Source organism: Artemia franciscana, chromosome 16 (genome assembly GCF_032884065.1).
Source record: "Artemia franciscana chromosome 16, ASM3288406v1, whole genome shotgun sequence".
NCBI lineage: Eukaryota > Metazoa > Arthropoda > Branchiopoda > Anostraca > Artemiidae > Artemia > Artemia franciscana.
The window spans coordinates 557895-575710 of NC_088878.1; the positions used below are offsets into that span (position 1 = coordinate 557895).

General features: G+C 34.1%; 1 protein-coding gene and 1 long non-coding RNA gene across 11 annotated transcripts in view; one reads left to right on the top strand and one right to left on the bottom strand.

The window, feature by feature from the left end:
* LOC136036875 (uncharacterized) overlaps window positions 1–17816 on the bottom strand; it is a 148529-nt gene that overhangs the window by 107599 nt on the left and 23114 nt on the right. For 7 of the 10 annotated variants that reach the window (XM_065719218.1, XM_065719214.1, XM_065719217.1 and 4 more), the window contains exon 2: window positions 1076–1251. In XM_065719218.1, the coding sequence (XP_065575290.1) occupies window positions 1076–1206 (131 nt within the window). In that variant the 5' untranslated portion in view covers window positions 1207–1251. Of the gene's footprint in view, window positions 1–1075; window positions 1252–3607; window positions 5629–6433; window positions 6502–17816 lie in introns of those variants that run through there. The other 3 variants (XM_065719216.1, XM_065719210.1, XM_065719208.1) reach the window with 3 other exon arrangements.
* LOC136036876 (uncharacterized) overlaps window positions 517–17816 on the top strand; it is an 89958-nt gene continuing 72658 nt past the window's right edge. Inside the window, exon 1 of the long non-coding RNA XR_010619799.1 lies at window positions 517–578. This is a non-coding gene — a long non-coding RNA (uncharacterized LOC136036876). The remainder of the gene's footprint in view (window positions 579–17816) is intronic.

The window sequence follows — 17816 nt, forward strand, 5'->3', positions numbered from 1 at the left end:
GGGGACCCAGATTTTTGGCATTATATAAAAACAAAAAAAAAAAATCAACTGAAAATAAGAGGAAACATTAAAACTTAAAGTGAACAGAAATAATAACGTATATGAAAAAGGGTTCGCCCTTCCTCAAAACCGCACTCCTTATGATAAAGTTTGAACGTTGTCCCAATTCTTTAATAACGACTCCTGAAACACAAGTGTTGTTTAAATAGTACAATAAGAAGATTTCGATAAAAATACCAAAAAATAATAACGTGAAGATTGAGTTGTTGAAATGGGGTCAACCTCTCTCATCTACGTATTAATTTCTGTTATTTTTAACCTTCAATACTGCTCCGAAGTTTGAGTTGAAAAAAACTTTTGTTTGTATTTAATTAGTTATAGTTATTTTTCTAGCATATGCGGTTTTGCAATAAAATAAACACCATATGAAGCTATCTTTCTCCAATTCACTACGAAATAAGATAATTGCACTTCAAATTCCTTTTCTTATTATTTTATTTATTTGTTTTTGTGTGTTCATAAGGGCATAGATAAGGATTATACATTATCTACTCTCTCTGCATCATAGAGTGATATTTGTATGTAAATTGGTTTCATTTTAATTTTTTTGTTAAATTTTTTATCAAGGGTTATTTTCTTCATTGTTTTCAAATTTAGATTTCATCCTTATCTCTTTTAAATGGTTAAGTTATAGATTATTTCTATTTTTAATGCTGAAACACTTGTTTTAATTACAATAAAACTATCCCTCGTGACTGTTATCTTTTTTCTTTCCACAGACCATAGGTCCGCTATATTTCTTAATATTTCTCAGTTTATCTTTTTTCATGGTAGGCCTGTCCAGCTTTAGATCTTTTATTGGAAAAAAACAAGTTACAACCTATCGTGCACAACAAAATATTTGAATAGACCTCGATTTAAATTTTTGGCAAAAATTATTTTCTTTTGGGATACACTTATAATAGTTTAAGAGTGGAAAATATAGTTATGCTTAATTTGTAGGTTCTCTGTTACAGAAATGTTCGTAGGGCAAAAAAAGATAAGAAAAGGAGAAATGTCAATTAAAGTATCAAACCTGTGTGACAGAGATATGCGCTTCACTGCATATCTGACCTTATCACATTTGCTTTTGGCTTCAAATACAACACCGAAACTTCCTTTACCCAAATAGCCTTCTGTTTCAAATCCTTCAAGATAGTGAGCCATACTATGCAGTTGATACTTTTGGCAAATATGAATTAAGAATTTTGTCTGAAAAGGAGTTAGGTTTACTTAATATCGAATTGGAACTAGATCATAAATGATCGCAAGCAATGGAAAGTATCTGATGAATAAAAAAGTTAACACTGTCTAATCTGCCTGTACATCAAAATCGTCAATTAACAAGATAAATAACAAAGCTAGGCAACTATTTTAAAGGCTTTCATAAAAGTGGCAGTGTCAGCTACATGGTACCAGAAGATTAAAACGTCCCAAAAACAATCTAAGACGCAGTTGTCGGGTTGACTTTACAAATCTAAATGAATCAATCCAACCCAAATGGGAAGTGGTCTGGATAGTCGCAGCGATCAGGGATTACTGGGGACTTATCTCGGATACCCGAAGCACCTCTTTTGGTATAGGAGATCTAAGGTATAAGGAAAGTTAGACAAGTAGCATATCCAATGCTTTGTCCTAAAACCATGTTTAATTAAAAAAAATGACAGCCAATCTCTACGAAAAAAATCCTCACCAACAATTAGTCAAAATCTATGTTAAAACAAATTCTATATGTGAAACTATATGTCATTTAGCGGTAGATCTCTCTTGCACTTTGTGTGAATGTAAAGAAGACCTTTTACTGACATTCTGTAGAGCGGGAAATTCTGTTGATGTAAGGGGTAGAGTTCTATTGTGTGATTAAATAAAAAAAAATAAGTTTTTTTAACTGAAAGTATGGAGCGACATTAAAACTTAAAATGAACAGAAAGTACTCCGTATATGAAAGGGGGTAATTTACGCCTTTATGCCCACTCTTTACGCCAAAGTTTGACTCTTTCGGTTAACTCTACTTTTTAAAACAGTGAAAACCTTTAGTGTAAAGAGCGGGACGTTGAGGAGGGAACAGCCCCTTTCATATACGGAGTAATTTCTGTTCAATGTAAGTTTTAATGTCGCTCCTTACTTTCAGTAAAAAAAAACTTGTTTTTTTTTATTTAATTTCTGAAGGTTTTTGAATTAATGCATGTTTTGATTTTGGCTCTCTGCATATGAATACTTAGAACGAAATTTGCATATTATTTTTTTGGGGCTAAATGGCTTTTTCTTAGTTTTGATCGGACAATTTTGAGAAAAAAGGAGTGGGGAAGAAACTTTGTTGCCCTTCAATCTTTTGGTTACTTAAAAAGGCAACTAGAACTTTTAATTTCTTACCAACGTTTTTATTAATAAAAAATATACGTAACTTTCGAATTAACTTTCGTAACAAACTTCTATATTCATATATTTTTATTACTTATATGAGGGGCTTTTCCCCCTCTTTAATACCTTGCTCGTTACACTAAAGCTTAAATTTTGTCCCAATTCTTTAAGAATGACCCCCGAATCACAAAGGCCGTAGAAGAAATAGTTCAAATTACTAAAATACTTTAGCGTAAAGAGCAGGTATTTAGGACGAGATGAACCCCTCATATGCCTAATGATTTCCGTTTGTTTGGTTTTAATGCAGCTCCTTGATTTCGGTTGAAAAAACTTTTCATATTTATCGTTTCATTGCTTTTTTTTCAAAATAGTATTAGAAAATCTTGCACCCCCTTCATGGAAATTACCTTTTCCCATGACAAATTCCACCATGAAAAGATCCTCCCATGTAACCCCCTCCCTATCCAAGAAAAAATTCCCCTAAAAACGTCTGTACACTTCCCAATAACCATTACTGTATGTAAACACAGGTTAAAGTTTTTAAATTGTAGCCCCTCCCCCGGAGACTGTGAGGTAGTAAGTCGTCAAGTTTTTCGACTATACTGAACAAAATGGCTATCTCATAATTCTGACCCGTTGACTTTGGGAAAAAATGAGCGAGGGAGGGGGTCTAGGTGTCCTTCAATATTTTTGGTCACTTAAAAAGGGTACTAGAACTATCAATTTCAGCTAGAATGAGCCCTCCTGCAACATTATAGGATCAATGGGTCGATAAAATAACCCCTGAGGGAAAAACCAAAAAAACAAACAGATAAACACGCACCCGTGATCGGTCTTCTGGGAAAAAATACGAAATTCCACATTTTTGTAGATAAGAGCTTGAAAATTCTACAGTAAGGTTTTGTGATACGCTGAATGCGATGGTGCGACTTTCGTTAAGATTCTTTGATTTTTTGGGGTGTTTCCCCCTATTTTTCAGAAAAGGCAAATTTTCTCAGGCTCGTAACTTTTGATAAGTGTGACTAAATTTGATGAAACTTATATATTTAAAACCAACATAAAAATCCAATCCTTTTAATGTATATATTAGAATCAAAATTCCATTTTTTAAGGTTTCGTTTACTATGGAGCCGGATCGCTCCTCACTACAATTCGTTACTACGAACTGTTTGAAAAACCTGTTGTACAATTTAAATCATAACGGTACCTTGGCTTCCATATTGATTCTGATCTTTCGTGGAAGCATCATAGTGACATTATTTCTGCCAAAATTGTGCGTGGGGTCGGTGTTCTCAGAACACTGATGCATATTCTTCCGGGACATTCTCTTCACACGATATATTTTGAAATAATCTACGCGTATATATTATGCGAATGTTTAGTTTGAAGCAGCAATTTTTGTGTTAATTACAAGCGTGTGCAAATTCTACAAAATAAAGCAGAAAGAATAATTGGAAAGTACATAAAAAAATTAAAGACACCAGTGCATGCTTTAAGCCTCTAAGGCTGCTGAATGATGGACAGATAGGGAGCAATCGAGTTACGATACTTTTTTTTTATTATGTGCCTAATCTAGTCCCGGAAACTTTTAATAATTTATACCATTTCAGAAACTCTGTTCATAAGCAAGATACAAGAAGATGTGATAACTTGGTTGTGGATATTAAAAATAGTGTAGAGTCTGAATTTACTTTGAAGGATCTTGACCCTTCTGTATGGAATTCGCTTCCTGTTAGTGTTAGGGCGGTTGAGCACCTCCGTCAGTTTGAAAAAGATTAAAAGAGTATTTACTGAGGAATTATTTTTTTCCTTTTTTTTTTGTTTTTTTTGGAAAGGAGGATTTCAGTGGGTTATAGGACTAGAGGGAGGAGCGGTTTGAAGGTGTTGGGGTGGTAGTCTGGTCTCTTTAGTTAGAAAATTGCTTGGTAATATGATATTTTATAGACTGAGAGATGGTTTGGAAAAGTTTTAAGAGAAGAACGGTGTGGTTTTAGAAAGGTAGATAATGTGTCGAACAAATTTGGTTTATCCATTTTATAGATTATGAGTAAGCATTTGATTCTGTTGGTAGAGGAGTTTTAGCAAAGGCTTCATCCTTATTTGGTATACCAGAAAAATACATTAAAGTGAGTAGTGATATGTACGAGAATAATACGGCTGCAGTTTAGGTAGGAAATGAGGTTAGCAGCTGGTTTTGTACTAAAACAGGAGTTAAGCAGGGTTGTGTTCTATCGCCATTTAGATGGATCATTTGGATAGACTTTGTCTTAAAGAGCACAGGAAAGGCAATGGGAGACCACAGAATCAAATGGAGAGGAAAAACACTTCTGGACTTAGATGATGCTGATAATCTAAGCATCCTAGATGAAAGTGTGAGCAAAATGAATGAGCTTTTAGAGGTTTTGCGAGTTTCGGGTGCTAGAATAGGTTTGGAAATTAATGCTAAGGAGACTAAGTCACTAAGGCTAGGAATAAGTGAAGATGAAAAGGTGAAGTTAAGTAACGAAAAGATTGATCAGGTGGGCAGCTTCACATACTTTGGTAGTATTATTAGTAAAGACGGTGGGAGTAGTGAAGATTCTAAAAGTAGAATAGCTAGGGCTCAAGATGTTCTTTCACAATTAAAAAAGTTTGGAAGAATAGGAAGATAAGTCTGCAAACCAAGATTAGAATGTTCGAAGGTACTGTGATGACAATGGCTCTAAAATATAGCTCTGAAGCATGGGTGCTCCGAAAAGCGGATGAAAATTTACTGAGTGTTTTGCAGAGAAATTGCCTACGGACAATTCTGGGTACCCGTCTCACTGATCGTATTTCAAACTGTGGGCTGTACGAAAAGTGTGGGACAATCCCGCTTTCTAGGGCTATAATGAAAAAAAGGTTTTTATGGTTAGGACACGTTCTGCAGATGAAGGAGGACAGATTGCCAAAGATTGTCCTTTTTGGCTAGCCGTCAAGGGCTAAACAGAAAGAATGCCGTCCTCTTATGGGGTTTGAGGATGTCATAAAGAAAGATGTAAAGAAAATGGAAACTTCTTGGGAGGGGGTAAAGAGGGAGGCTCTGAATAGATTAAGATGGAGGAGGAGCGTGTGTAGCTTCGTTGGCATCAGGCGAGTTATTAGTAGTAGTTATAGCAGTTGTAGTAGTCTCTTCAGGCTAGAATCCTGTCGGCTTAGAACTCTTCGTTAGTATTTCCTCTTATATTCATCGTAAAATATTTGAATAAAGACCAAAATCGTCAGAAAAACATGAACTCTAATAAAGTTGCATGTAGGTATGTGCTTCAAAATAAGTATATGAGTCGAAATACTTCTTAAAGGACAAATAATTATGTTTTTGTTATTTTTTATTTGATAGGTATAGGTTGGTGATTTAAATTTTCAGTGTTTCAAGCAGTGGTTTCAAGGGTTTGACTAAGATGTAGCAGTAGGTAAGAGAATTGTCCTTTAAAACTTATGATTTACAAACTACTAATCGTAGAAACATGATTGGATGACATGTATCAAAATAAATATAATAATCCTCAGCGGTATATATAGCAGGTTAGGCATTTTTACGGCCAAATATATGCAACCCCTATACAAAAACACACAAGGTGAGAAATTCTGAAGTAATATTGTAGTTGTATTCCGCTTTCGTGGTTAACCCAAGCTGTGTAAATTTCCACTTTTATCAAAATTTTATTAGTAACTATTTGAAGAAAATCGATGCCAATCCACTGATTAAAATTAAGAATTCAGAGAACCATCCATACCAGCTAAATAAAAACAAATAAACACATAATTATCTGCCTTCTTTTATACACAATTTTTCGCAAATCTATTCTTCGTAAATGATTGCTCCGAGCTTTGGAGGATCATTTTGACTCAAATACTTAGTTTTAAGTATATAATTATATAAACCCTTATTAAAGTTCTAAAGAATTTGGCCTTTATTTTAATGTTTTAGGATGAACAGAGGAGGTGATATGTCGAATAATACAGAACATTAATTCGATGGAATTAGGCAGTAAAGTGGCAACCATTTGCTTACCTAAATCCAAAACTTAAGTTAATAATTTTTGCACTTCTCGCACATTTAATGTCAATTATACAAATCCCCTAGAAAACAAAAATGTTGTTAAGACAACCCGGTTTCGCAAAAACGCCAACCCAAAAGAACAAAACAGACAGCCAAAAAAGTAATGATATCTTTTTTTTTCGCCTTAGTATCATAGAAAAACTCGAAAAAAAAATTTTGACAGTAAAAAGAAGTCAATAATTTGCTATTCAGCCCTGTTGTAACAGCACGATCCTAAAACATCGTTTCGACAGCCTAAAGAAGCTAGGATTTTAAATCTCGCCTCCTTGTTATTACGAAAACAAGATTTTCGCCTCCCAGTTGGCTTTTGTGGTAATACAGACTGATTCGGTTGATACACCAAAATTTAATTAGATATTTTTATGCAGTATGCGTCATTAATAATATCTAACAGAGACTGCACAAAGTAACTGAAACTTTGTTTCAAACTTGTTTGCAAAAAAGAAACAGTCTTATTTATTGAAAACTTATCAAAATCAACTATTAAAATCCAATTACAAAAAAAATAACTTTTGTTCCAACCTAAACCATAGCATGTGGTCATAATCGCAAATCCACCACTACTTCAGGTGGGTTCCCTTGGGTCTGCCAATGGGACTTATTTCCAAGATCGTCCTTACTGGCCAACAATCTAGGCTAAAAGAAAAGTAGGTTGTCTCCAAGTATATTGGGAAAATATTTTAGTTTTAGGAAAATATTTACTTAGAATTATTTATTATATATTTATAAGGATTATTTAAAATAATTATTCTTCAGGAAAAGAATTTTATGAAAATATTTAATAGAAGATACAGCTTTTTGGGAAGGCTTAAGGAGGTTTTCTTAATAGATTGGGATGGAGGTCGATGTGGCGTATCACTGTTGGCTTCTGGCTGTTTCTTGCTGATGTGAATTGTTGTAGTAAAAGCCAAGAATCTTGACTAATATTTTGTATGGCACTTTTCACAACTTTTACTAATATGAGTTGTCAGACTGTGGTCAGTTATTTGAGTAGCCAAAACAATCCACAGTCATATTTTCAGGAGCTACCTAGCAATTCTTCCTCCATCTTTTGAAGCGCCTTTGCTTATAAGCTATACTTTATTATGGTCATTACTATAGCTTTGAAAATACTTATCTTGTTTTCCAGACTTTTTTTTCCTATTTCTTCAACCTTGGCTGTTCTACTTTTGTATTCACTGCGCTTTAGTAAAATACTACCTCTGTTAGTGAATCTGTCCTTTTGATCAATTTTCACACCCCTTGACATTTTCGGTTCACCTTCCCATATTCTCATTGTTAGCCACTTTTTCTATCTAAAATTAATTTCCAAACCTATTCTTCCGCTTTCAATTCTCAAAACCTCTATAAATTTATTCATTTTGTCATCATATTAATTTAGGAAAGGGTTTCTTAAACCTTTGTAATTTCCGACCCCATTTATCATTGCGAGTTTCTTAACGACCCCAACAAATATAAAAGAAAAATAAATTAACATTTTTTGATGATATAATTATTAGGTAACAATATACATATGCATATGAAAATATATAAATTTAGAATTCGTTTTAAAACATATAAAAATCTAAAATTGAAATTTGCACACAAGGTAATAGAAATATTTTTATTATAGTTTCAAAAACAAATGTGGATTCTGACCGTCTTAATTCTCTTGAATATATCCAAGTAGTTGCGTGGTAAAAATTATATTAAAGTTTACGTTAAAAACTTAATGAGATGGATGTGCCTGTTTTTTATTGCATAACAATTCAAATCTCGGTGTAATGTTTGAAACTGCTGGACGTAAGATCTCTTCAAAATCTTTTATCGCTGAACGACATTGGGATTTAATGTGTGTTAAAGCTGAGAAAGTAACTTCACATAAATATGTGGTGTTAAACGACAGAAGTACATTTAACGCCATATCAGCGATTTTGGAAAATCAGTTATAGTTCCGATCCAGAATTCAGTCAAGGGCTTTTTTTGGCATTGTAGTTTTAGTTTCAGTCACACGAAGACTTAGCAAATTCCTCTTGAGCTTTAAGTGGCAGATGATCAATCTCACTTAAGCCGGAACCGTATTTCTAGAGCTTTTAAGTAATCTACAACAGTTTTTGCAATAAAAGTTTTACAATGAATTTTTTCAATTACAAAATTGACAACACTGGAAAATATTTCGAACGAAAATTTTTTCGAAATTTTTTCGAACTTTCAATTTAATCGTTTGAACTAAATATATCGAAATTTTTTCCTTGAAGAGACAAGTTAAGATCGTTTAACTTCGCAAAAATATTTGACAAATGACACAGCTTGGATAGCGACAAGTCATTTTGAAAAAAAGCAGCAAATTCACATTTTTGTTCAGTTAGAAATATTTTGATCTCGTCCTTTAATAACAATAATCTTGTTAAACTTTGACCTCTTGACAACCATCTTACTTCTGCATGTAATAACAAAGTTGTGTATTTGGAATCCGTATTCTTAGAGAGATTTGAAAATAAGTGACTGTTGAGGGCATGGCTCTTAATAAAATGTATGACCTTAACAGCAGCATCCTGAAGCACATCGTTCAATTCTGGTGCTATCAACCAATTAAGAAGCACCCAAAGGATATTTACATGCGGGAATTGTAAGGTCCCGTCGGTCGCAAAAGGGTTAAACTGACTAATTTGGAATAACATGCACTTCGTTCACAATCATACAATAACTAAATGAAAATAACATGAAAGGTTTATATAGTCTCTTCGAAATAACACTTAGAAATTTTGTTGATAATATTTATCAGGATTATTTCGGTTTTAAGAGACTGACAAAAATAAATCTACATTTCTTATAAATTTCTATAATATCTTCTGATTCATAGTAAATTTATACAAATATTATAATGATCAGAATAGAAATGCTGGTATAAACAGTGTCTTTCCGAACACGAAGTTCTTATGATATTTTTATCTACGATGATTGTTATTTTTTTATATAAAAATAATTTTACAAGTTAAAATTTTTTTTTGTTAAATTGTATTTTTATCACTTGCGACCCCATAATTTTGCTACGCGACCACAAATGGGGTCGCGACCCATAGTTTAAGAAGCCCTGATCTAGGATACTCGAATCATCAGCATAATCAAATTATAGTGGAGTTTTACTGAACTTTTAATGGAGATAGAGAGGTAACCTGGTTAAATCATGAATTAAAGCAAAACCAGTGACTAGCAACATTTCTTATCTTAGTCACAGTAATCTTAACAAACAGTGATTGGTAGCAAATATAGGTAATAGAACACTTGGTCCAAAAGTAACCAAAACTCTAAAAAAGAGAATTTTGATAATAGTTGACCCATCAAAAGAATCTACTAAGCGTAAAACTACCGTAAATCAGCAACAATAAATAAATGAAACCCAAAACGAACAGAAACTAGACCTACGTTGCCGGGTTAACGCGAAGTGTTGCGGCAACCTTTGTCCAGCTTTGCCGATTAAAGTATTGCGGGAGCAACACTTTGGTTTTGTTTCTTCACTATCGATCAGTAATCACATGATCGAAGGCTATTCTTCAGTGTTAAAAAAGCAACAACAAAATAGTACCGAAAGAAGGGACTAAATTGATTTTGCAGCCAGTTGAACTTTATCCTTTTCAATCGTAGACATCGTGACGGATGAAAACTCGGAAAAATATCTTATATAATCTGGTTGGTGTTATAAAGCTATCCCTAACTAAGGATCAAAATACCATAGATGACATTATATTAATTATTTCGAAACTATCTCTTTGTTTTACATTCTCGTTTGTGCTTGTTTCTTCACTATAGGCTAAATGATGAAGTTGTCAGCCTATCGAAGTTTTTAAAACGGTATATTCAAACAAGATCGCAATCAGTTATCACATGACCAAAGGCTATTCCTCAGCGTTGAAAAAACAACAACTAAAAAATAATATCGAAAGAAGGGACTAAATTGACTTTTCAGCCAGTTGAACTTTGTCCTTTTCAATCGCAGACATCGTGACAGATGAAAACTTGGAACAATATCTTATATAATCTAGTTGGTATTATAAAGCTATCTCTAACTTTTCAGCATTAAAATACCGTGGGTGACACTAATTATTACGAAACTACCTTATTGTTCTACGTTATCGTTTGTACCCGTTGCGTAAACACTTAATTATGTAAGATATAAAGAGATCGAATACAATGTGCACCAATTTTCATAAATTTCTAGCCCAAAGTGAAGAGATTCCTACTTACAAGTCCCTCTCCCCTGATAGACATCAAGTTCACCGGAAACAAATAAATAGGCACACCAAATAGCAAAATTTGCAAACCCCTCACCTCTGAAGAGGATTGTAGCCCAACAGCCGATTATTACTTACATTTCCCCTACATGTCTTACCACTGGAACCAAATTGGTTTAACCATCCAATACACTGAAGACAAATAATAGGTACACCCATTAGCAAAAGCGGCAAACCCCTCATTGCCGAAGATGATTATGAGTTAAAAGCCATTTCTCGCCCAAAGTGATCCGATTCTTACTTATAAGTCCCTCTCCCGTGATAGGCATCAAGTTCACTGAAAACAAATAAATGGATACACCAACTAGCGTAGTTGCAAACCCCTCATCGCTGAAGCTGACTGTAGCCTAACAGCAGATTATTACTTACAATTTTCCTACATGTCTTACCGCTAGAACCAAATTGGTTTTACCATCAAGTGCACTGGAAACAAATAATAGATGCACCAACTAACAAAAGTTGCTAATCCCTCATTGCCGAAGGTGACTATTAACCAACAGCCGACTGTTGCTTACAAGTCTTCTATATGTCTCACAATTTGTATTGACCTAGATTTCGTTCCAGTGTGTACCTTACTACTGAAGTTGTCAACCCCTTATAACTTTCATACTGGTACACCTCATGAAGGAATTTTTTTTATCAAAAACTGGATGTCATATACTTTGATCAGCTTATCAAGAGCCATCGACTGCCGTAAAAAAAAATTCTATCTTTCTTAGTTCAAAAGTTGATTTTTTTTGCCGTAGGCCAACTTTCTAACGTCACCACTTAGAAAAGAGCAAAGGATAAGCTCCAATTTCTTTAGCAATGGAATAACTTCTGAAAGCTTATTAGGTACATCTGATACCATTTTTCTACCGCAACCCCAAGTCCAAAAAACCAAATTAAGTCCATCTGAAATCCCGAACAGAAATGGGTAGAAACAATAGATGGCAGTAATTTCGGACCCATGGGAAAATACCCATTCAAAGAAGATATATTGGCTGTGGGGGTGGGTAACTGCCGCATATATTTAACACTTATAGATTTTAGTACATCTTCAATTTGAAAGTGGTGCCTGCCTGCTTGCCTGTTAGAACAAAGCTTTCCACCCGAAAGCAGAAACATGGTTTAATGAAACGAAAGCAGGGCTGCACAACATTAGATACTCTTTTCTGACATAGGCTAAATAACTCCAATTCACTTCGCACACCGTAGGCTCTGGCTCGTGGACAAGCAAAAACCATCCTTTTTGGCCCCAGGCAAGAGTTCTGCGGAGCCTTCCAAAATGTAATGTCATATTCAATAATCCAGCCTGAGGTCCACACATTCCGTAAAAACTGGACTGGTCAGGCCCATACCAGTTTCCAGGAATAAGCTAAGATCGGCGGCAAAGAAAAAAAAAAAAAAAGGACAAAACCAAAGTGTTGCAACACAAATTCTTGCAACACAATAACAATAAACAGCAGAGTCACATTCAAAGCAATCAGAAATTAACATGATTAGGGCTCACAACTCCTATGTCTTCTCAAGAAAGAACATAATTTGCACTTAACTGAAAAACAGTAATTTAAAATTTTTCATTTTTATAACTTTAAAAAGTTAAAAATTATTGAGATTTTACGGAATAAATAGCAGTATATAAATATGTATATATATATATATATATATATATATATATATATATATATATATATATATATATATATATATATATAAATATATATATATATATATATATATATATATAAATATATATATATATATATAAATATATATATATATATATATATATATATATATATATATATATATATATATATATATATATATATATATATATATATATATATATATATATATATATATATATATATATATGTATATATATACATATATATATATATATATATATATATATATATATATATATATATATATATATATATAAATATTAAACTGACAATGCATATTCATTTATGTTTTTTTTCAGAAAAGTTTAAATTGTGTCATTTCCTTGGGGTTGTGATGATCTTCCTTTTAAAGCTTTCTCTGTGAGTTCCAACTTAATACAAAAATCAATTCTTAAGATACACTACTTTGACAATCTAATTGCACATAGTGTCTTTTGTTAGTTAGAATTTTAATCAATTTTCTCACAAATTTTATCTTCATAGACTAAACATTATTAGTGCTGGTATCACAGTAGTTGCGATGTTATTACGAAAAGTAGTTGCAGTGCTAGTGTTTTATTAGTAGTAGTAGCATCAGCAGTAGCGGCACCATTAACAGCGATGGTTTTATATGCATCCTGCCCTTTGGTCAATAGACCATCCCTTCCATGATGTCTCGGAATTTCACCTTGACGCGGTAAGCCATTCCAATAATTTTGCTGATGTGCACTTTTGAGCTCCTTTTGACCCCCTTTTCACCTCAATACTCTAAGCCTTACAAGTTGTTGCTATTGAAGCAGTATTTGCATCAGTAGAAATAGCAGTAGTAACAGTGTTAGTACTAAGATGAATATATTACCTTTTTATTAATTGACCCTCCGCTTTAAGTATTCTCCGAAAGTTCCAACTTAATACCCAAATCTACTATTGAAATACGCCCTTTTGACAATCCACAGGCAAATGGTGTGTTTTGACTTAATTTAGATTTCCCCTCAAAATTCTGTCAATTTTCCACCTTCATACACACAGTCTTAAATTTTCATAGCATGATAGTAGTAATGGTACTAGAAGGAATTGTAGTAGTAGTAATAATGTATTATTATTAGTAGTAATAACGGTAGTAGCATCAGTATTTAAGTATTTGAAGTTTCTAGGCTCAACCTTCTTTGCCGCTCCGTTTTTGTAAGATTTTCGGGGAAATCCCAAAAACTTTGGGAATAAATAGAGCCACAAGGCCTAGTGAGCCTATTGGTAGATCCTGGCCTGGTTTCACTGAAATATTCATTTTGTTTTCAATAATATAATAAATTAAAAATTATATTTTTTTAATATAATTCGTTTTATTAAAGCGCCAAATACGCAGTAGGTCTTAGGGTATTACCGCTAGGGAAACAGGCAGTAGCCAAACTGTTGTTTATAGTGAAGGTTACATGTTTCTTGCACAGTTTTGGAAAGAGTTATTAATATTAAACTGAATTCCCATGATTTTTGGAAGACATATTGTTAAAAGTTTCATTGTTAGGGGGGGGGGGGTCTGGCCATGCAGGAGGGGCAGGGGTCAGCTCCCTTTGGTTTTTGGAGTAAAATGTCATTAATAAGTTTTTTAAGTGGGGATGGTGTTCGAGCTGAGCTTATCTTTGAACTATTTTAAAAACCCTCGCATAACAACCTTACCAGTTACCTCATCTTTAGACTTTGACATCTCATCTCATCTTTTGATAAAATGGCTATCTCAAAACGTTGGTTGGATGGATTTGGAATAAAGGGGGCAGGGGGATTAGCTGCCCTCAGGTCCCTTTTTGACTCTTACAAATTTAAAAATAGAAATTTCAATTTTCAAAAGAACGAGTCCCATTTGAAGTTTATATGACAATTGCTTCCATAATCATCTTATCAAACCCAGAGCGTAATTTACAACATTTGCTCCCAGGTTTTGGGAAGTTGCGTAGACACCGAAGTTCGTATTATATTATCTTTGGTCTATTTTGGACAAAACAACTACCTCAAAAATTTGTTTGACTGCATTTGGGGACAGAGGGTTTCTGGGGAGAAGGTAGATGCCATCGGATAACTTTTGACTCCCAAAAAGTGAATTAGAACTTTCAATTTCTGGTCATTTGAGTCCCTCCCGAGGTATACCTCTTATGTCCCCTAATCTTGCGAAGTTTAAACCTTATATGCCCCAGGTGTATAAGTTACAGCCCATCCCTTGTGCTCAGGGGGGATATATTGACCCCGAAATTTTTGTAATCTAATTGTTGGACTATTTCAAACAAAATTTACTTCTCAAAATTTTAAACTGATGTAATTGGGGAAGAGAGGGTTTGCGTGTGTGGGGGGGGGAAGGGTGGATATCCACTGATCAATTTTGATAACTCTTAGAAATGTATCTAGATCTTTCAATTTCTGATCAAATAAGCCCCTTCTGAAATTTATACGATTACCTCTCCCATAAAAACCATACATGCCCCGGCGTAACTTACAACGGCCGGCCTAGGGTCAAGGGGGTTATGTGTGCCCCAAAGTTTTCGTTGTCCAGTGTCTGAACTCTTTTTAAAAGATTTGTTGGATTAATTTGGGGAAATAAGTGTATTCAGGGGGCTAGTTACCCTCTGATCACTTCTGACTCTTAAAAGGCGCACTATAACTTCTGATTTTCAATTGAATGAACGCCCTCAAAGTTTACACGACCTTCGTTACTAAATGATGTGCCTCTGAAAAAACAAAACAGAGCATTCGAACCTCACAGCCTTACGGTTGGTTAAGGAGGGAGGCAAATTCCAACCAGATCAATTTTGACTCTTAAAAAGGGAACTAGAACTTTCACACTCTAATAATTTGAGTCTTCTCTGAAATTTATACGACCACCTCCTCCATGTGGGGTGTGAGGGGGTGTCTTGACCCTGATTTTTTTTCTATTCTGATCTTTGGACAGTTTAAAAAAAAATGGATATTGCAAAATTTCAATCTGATGCATTTGGGGTGAGAGGGTGTATGGGGGGATGATGCTATCTGGTAACTTTTGATCCTTCTTAAATTAAATAAAAAAAACATGTTTTTTAACTGAAAGTAAGGAGCGACATTAAAACTTAAAACGACCAGAAATTACTTCGTATATGAAAGTGGCCGCTTCGCTCTTTACGCTAAAGTTTGACTCTTTCTCTCAATTCTTCTTTTTAAAACAGTAAAAACTTTAGCGTAAAGAGCGGGGCGTTGATGAGGAAGCAGCCTCTTTCATATACGAAGTAATTTCCGGTCGTTTTAAGTTTTAATGTCACTCCTTACTTTCAGTTAAAAAAACTTGTTTTTTTGTATTTAATTTCTGCACTTTTTTGAATCAATGCATGTTTTGATTTTGGCTCTCCGCAGATGAATAATTAAAACAAAATTTGCATTTTTTTTTTTGGCTAAATGGCTTTCTCATTATTTTGATCGAATGATTTTGAGAAAAAAAGAGCGGGGGAGGAAGCCTAGTTGCCCTCCGATTTCTTGGTTAATTAAAAAGGCAACTAGAATTTTTAATTTTTTACGAATATTTTTAATAATAAAAGATTTACGTAACTTATTAAGTAGCTTACGTAAAGAACTTTTGTATTCTCATATTTTATTACATATATGAGGGGGTTCGCCCCCTTGTCAGATCCTCGCTCTTTACACTAAAGCTTAAATTTTGTCCCAATTCATGAGGAATGACCCCAGAATCACAAAAGCCGTAGAATAAATAGTTTAAATTACTAAAACTACTTTAGCGTAAAGAGCGAGGTATTAGGAAGAGGTGAGCCCCTCAAATGGGTAACAATTTCTGTTTGTTTTAAGTTTTAATGCTGCTCCTTTCTTCCAGCTGAAAAAACTTTTTCATATTTATTTTTTCATTGTTTTTTTTTAAATAATGCTAGTACATCCTGCGCTCCCTTCATGGACATTTTCTTCCCCCATGACAAACTATCGAGGGAAAGTTCCCCCAGCATATCCCCCTCTTCTCAACCCCTCCCCCAACCAAAAAAATCCTCCTGAAAACGCCTGTACACTACCCAATAACCATTACTATATGTAAGCACTGGTCAAAGTTTGTAACTTGCAGCCCTTCCCCCGGGGACTGTGGGGGAGTAAGTCGTCCCCAAAGACATAGTTATAAGGTTTCTCGACTACACTGAATAAAATGGCTATGTAAGAATTTTAATCCGTTGACTTTGGTAAAATAATTAGCGTGGGAGGGGGCCTAGGTGCCCTCCAGTTTTTTGGTCACTTGAAAAGGGCACTAGAACTTTTCATTTCCGTTAGAATGAGCCCTCTTGAAACATTCTAGGACAACTGGGTCGATACAATCACCCCTGGGAAAAAAAACAAACAAAAAAAAAAAACAAAAAACAAATAAACACGCATCCGTGATCTGCCTTCTGGCAAAAACTACAAAATTCCACATTTTTGTAGATAGGAGCTTGAAACTTGTACAGTAGGTTTCTCTGATACGCTGAATCTGATGGTGTGATTTTCGTCAAGATTCTATGACTTCTAAGGGGCGTTTCCTCCTATTTTCTAAAATAACGTAAATTTTCTCAGGCTCGTAACATTTGATGGGTAAGACTAAACTTGATGAAACTTATATATTTAAAATCAGCATTAAAATTCGATTCTTTTGATGTAGGTACTGGTATCAAAATTTCCTTTTTTAGAGTTTTGGTTACTATTGAGCCGGGTCGCTCCTTACTACAGTTCGTTACCATGAACTGTTTGATTATTAAAATGAAATTTGCTTATTAATTCTTTTTTTGGCTAAATAGCTTTCTCTTAGTTTTGATCAGACGATTTTGAGAAATAAGGGGTGGGGAAGGAGGCCTAGTTGCCCTCCAATTTTTCGGTTACTTAAAAAGGCAACTAGATCTTTTAATTTTTAATGAACGTTTTTATTAGTAAACAAAATACGTAACTTAAGAATTAACTTACATAACAAACTTTTATATTCTTATATTTTTGATTTTATATATGAGAGTGTTGGTCCCCTCGTTAATACCTTGCTCTTCACACTAAATCTTGTTTTGTCCCAATTCTTTAAGAATGACCCCTGAATCAGAAAGGCCGTAGAATAAATAGTTGAAATAACTTAATTTTCTTTTAGCATAAAGAGCGAAGTATTTATCTCCTCCTAAATACCTCGCTCTTTATGCTAAAGTATTTTTAGAACCCCTCATATGCGTAATAATCTCTGTTTGTTTTAATGCTTCTCCTTACTTTCAATTAAAAAAACTTTTTCATGTTTATATTTTCATTGTTTTTTTTTATAGTAATGCTAGAAAGTCCTGCGCCCTTTTCATTGAATTTCTCTTCTCCCATGAAATACTCCTCCAAGGAAAGATCCTCCCATATAGCCCCCTCCCCTGAACCCCACACCCAAACCAAAAAAATCCCCTTGAT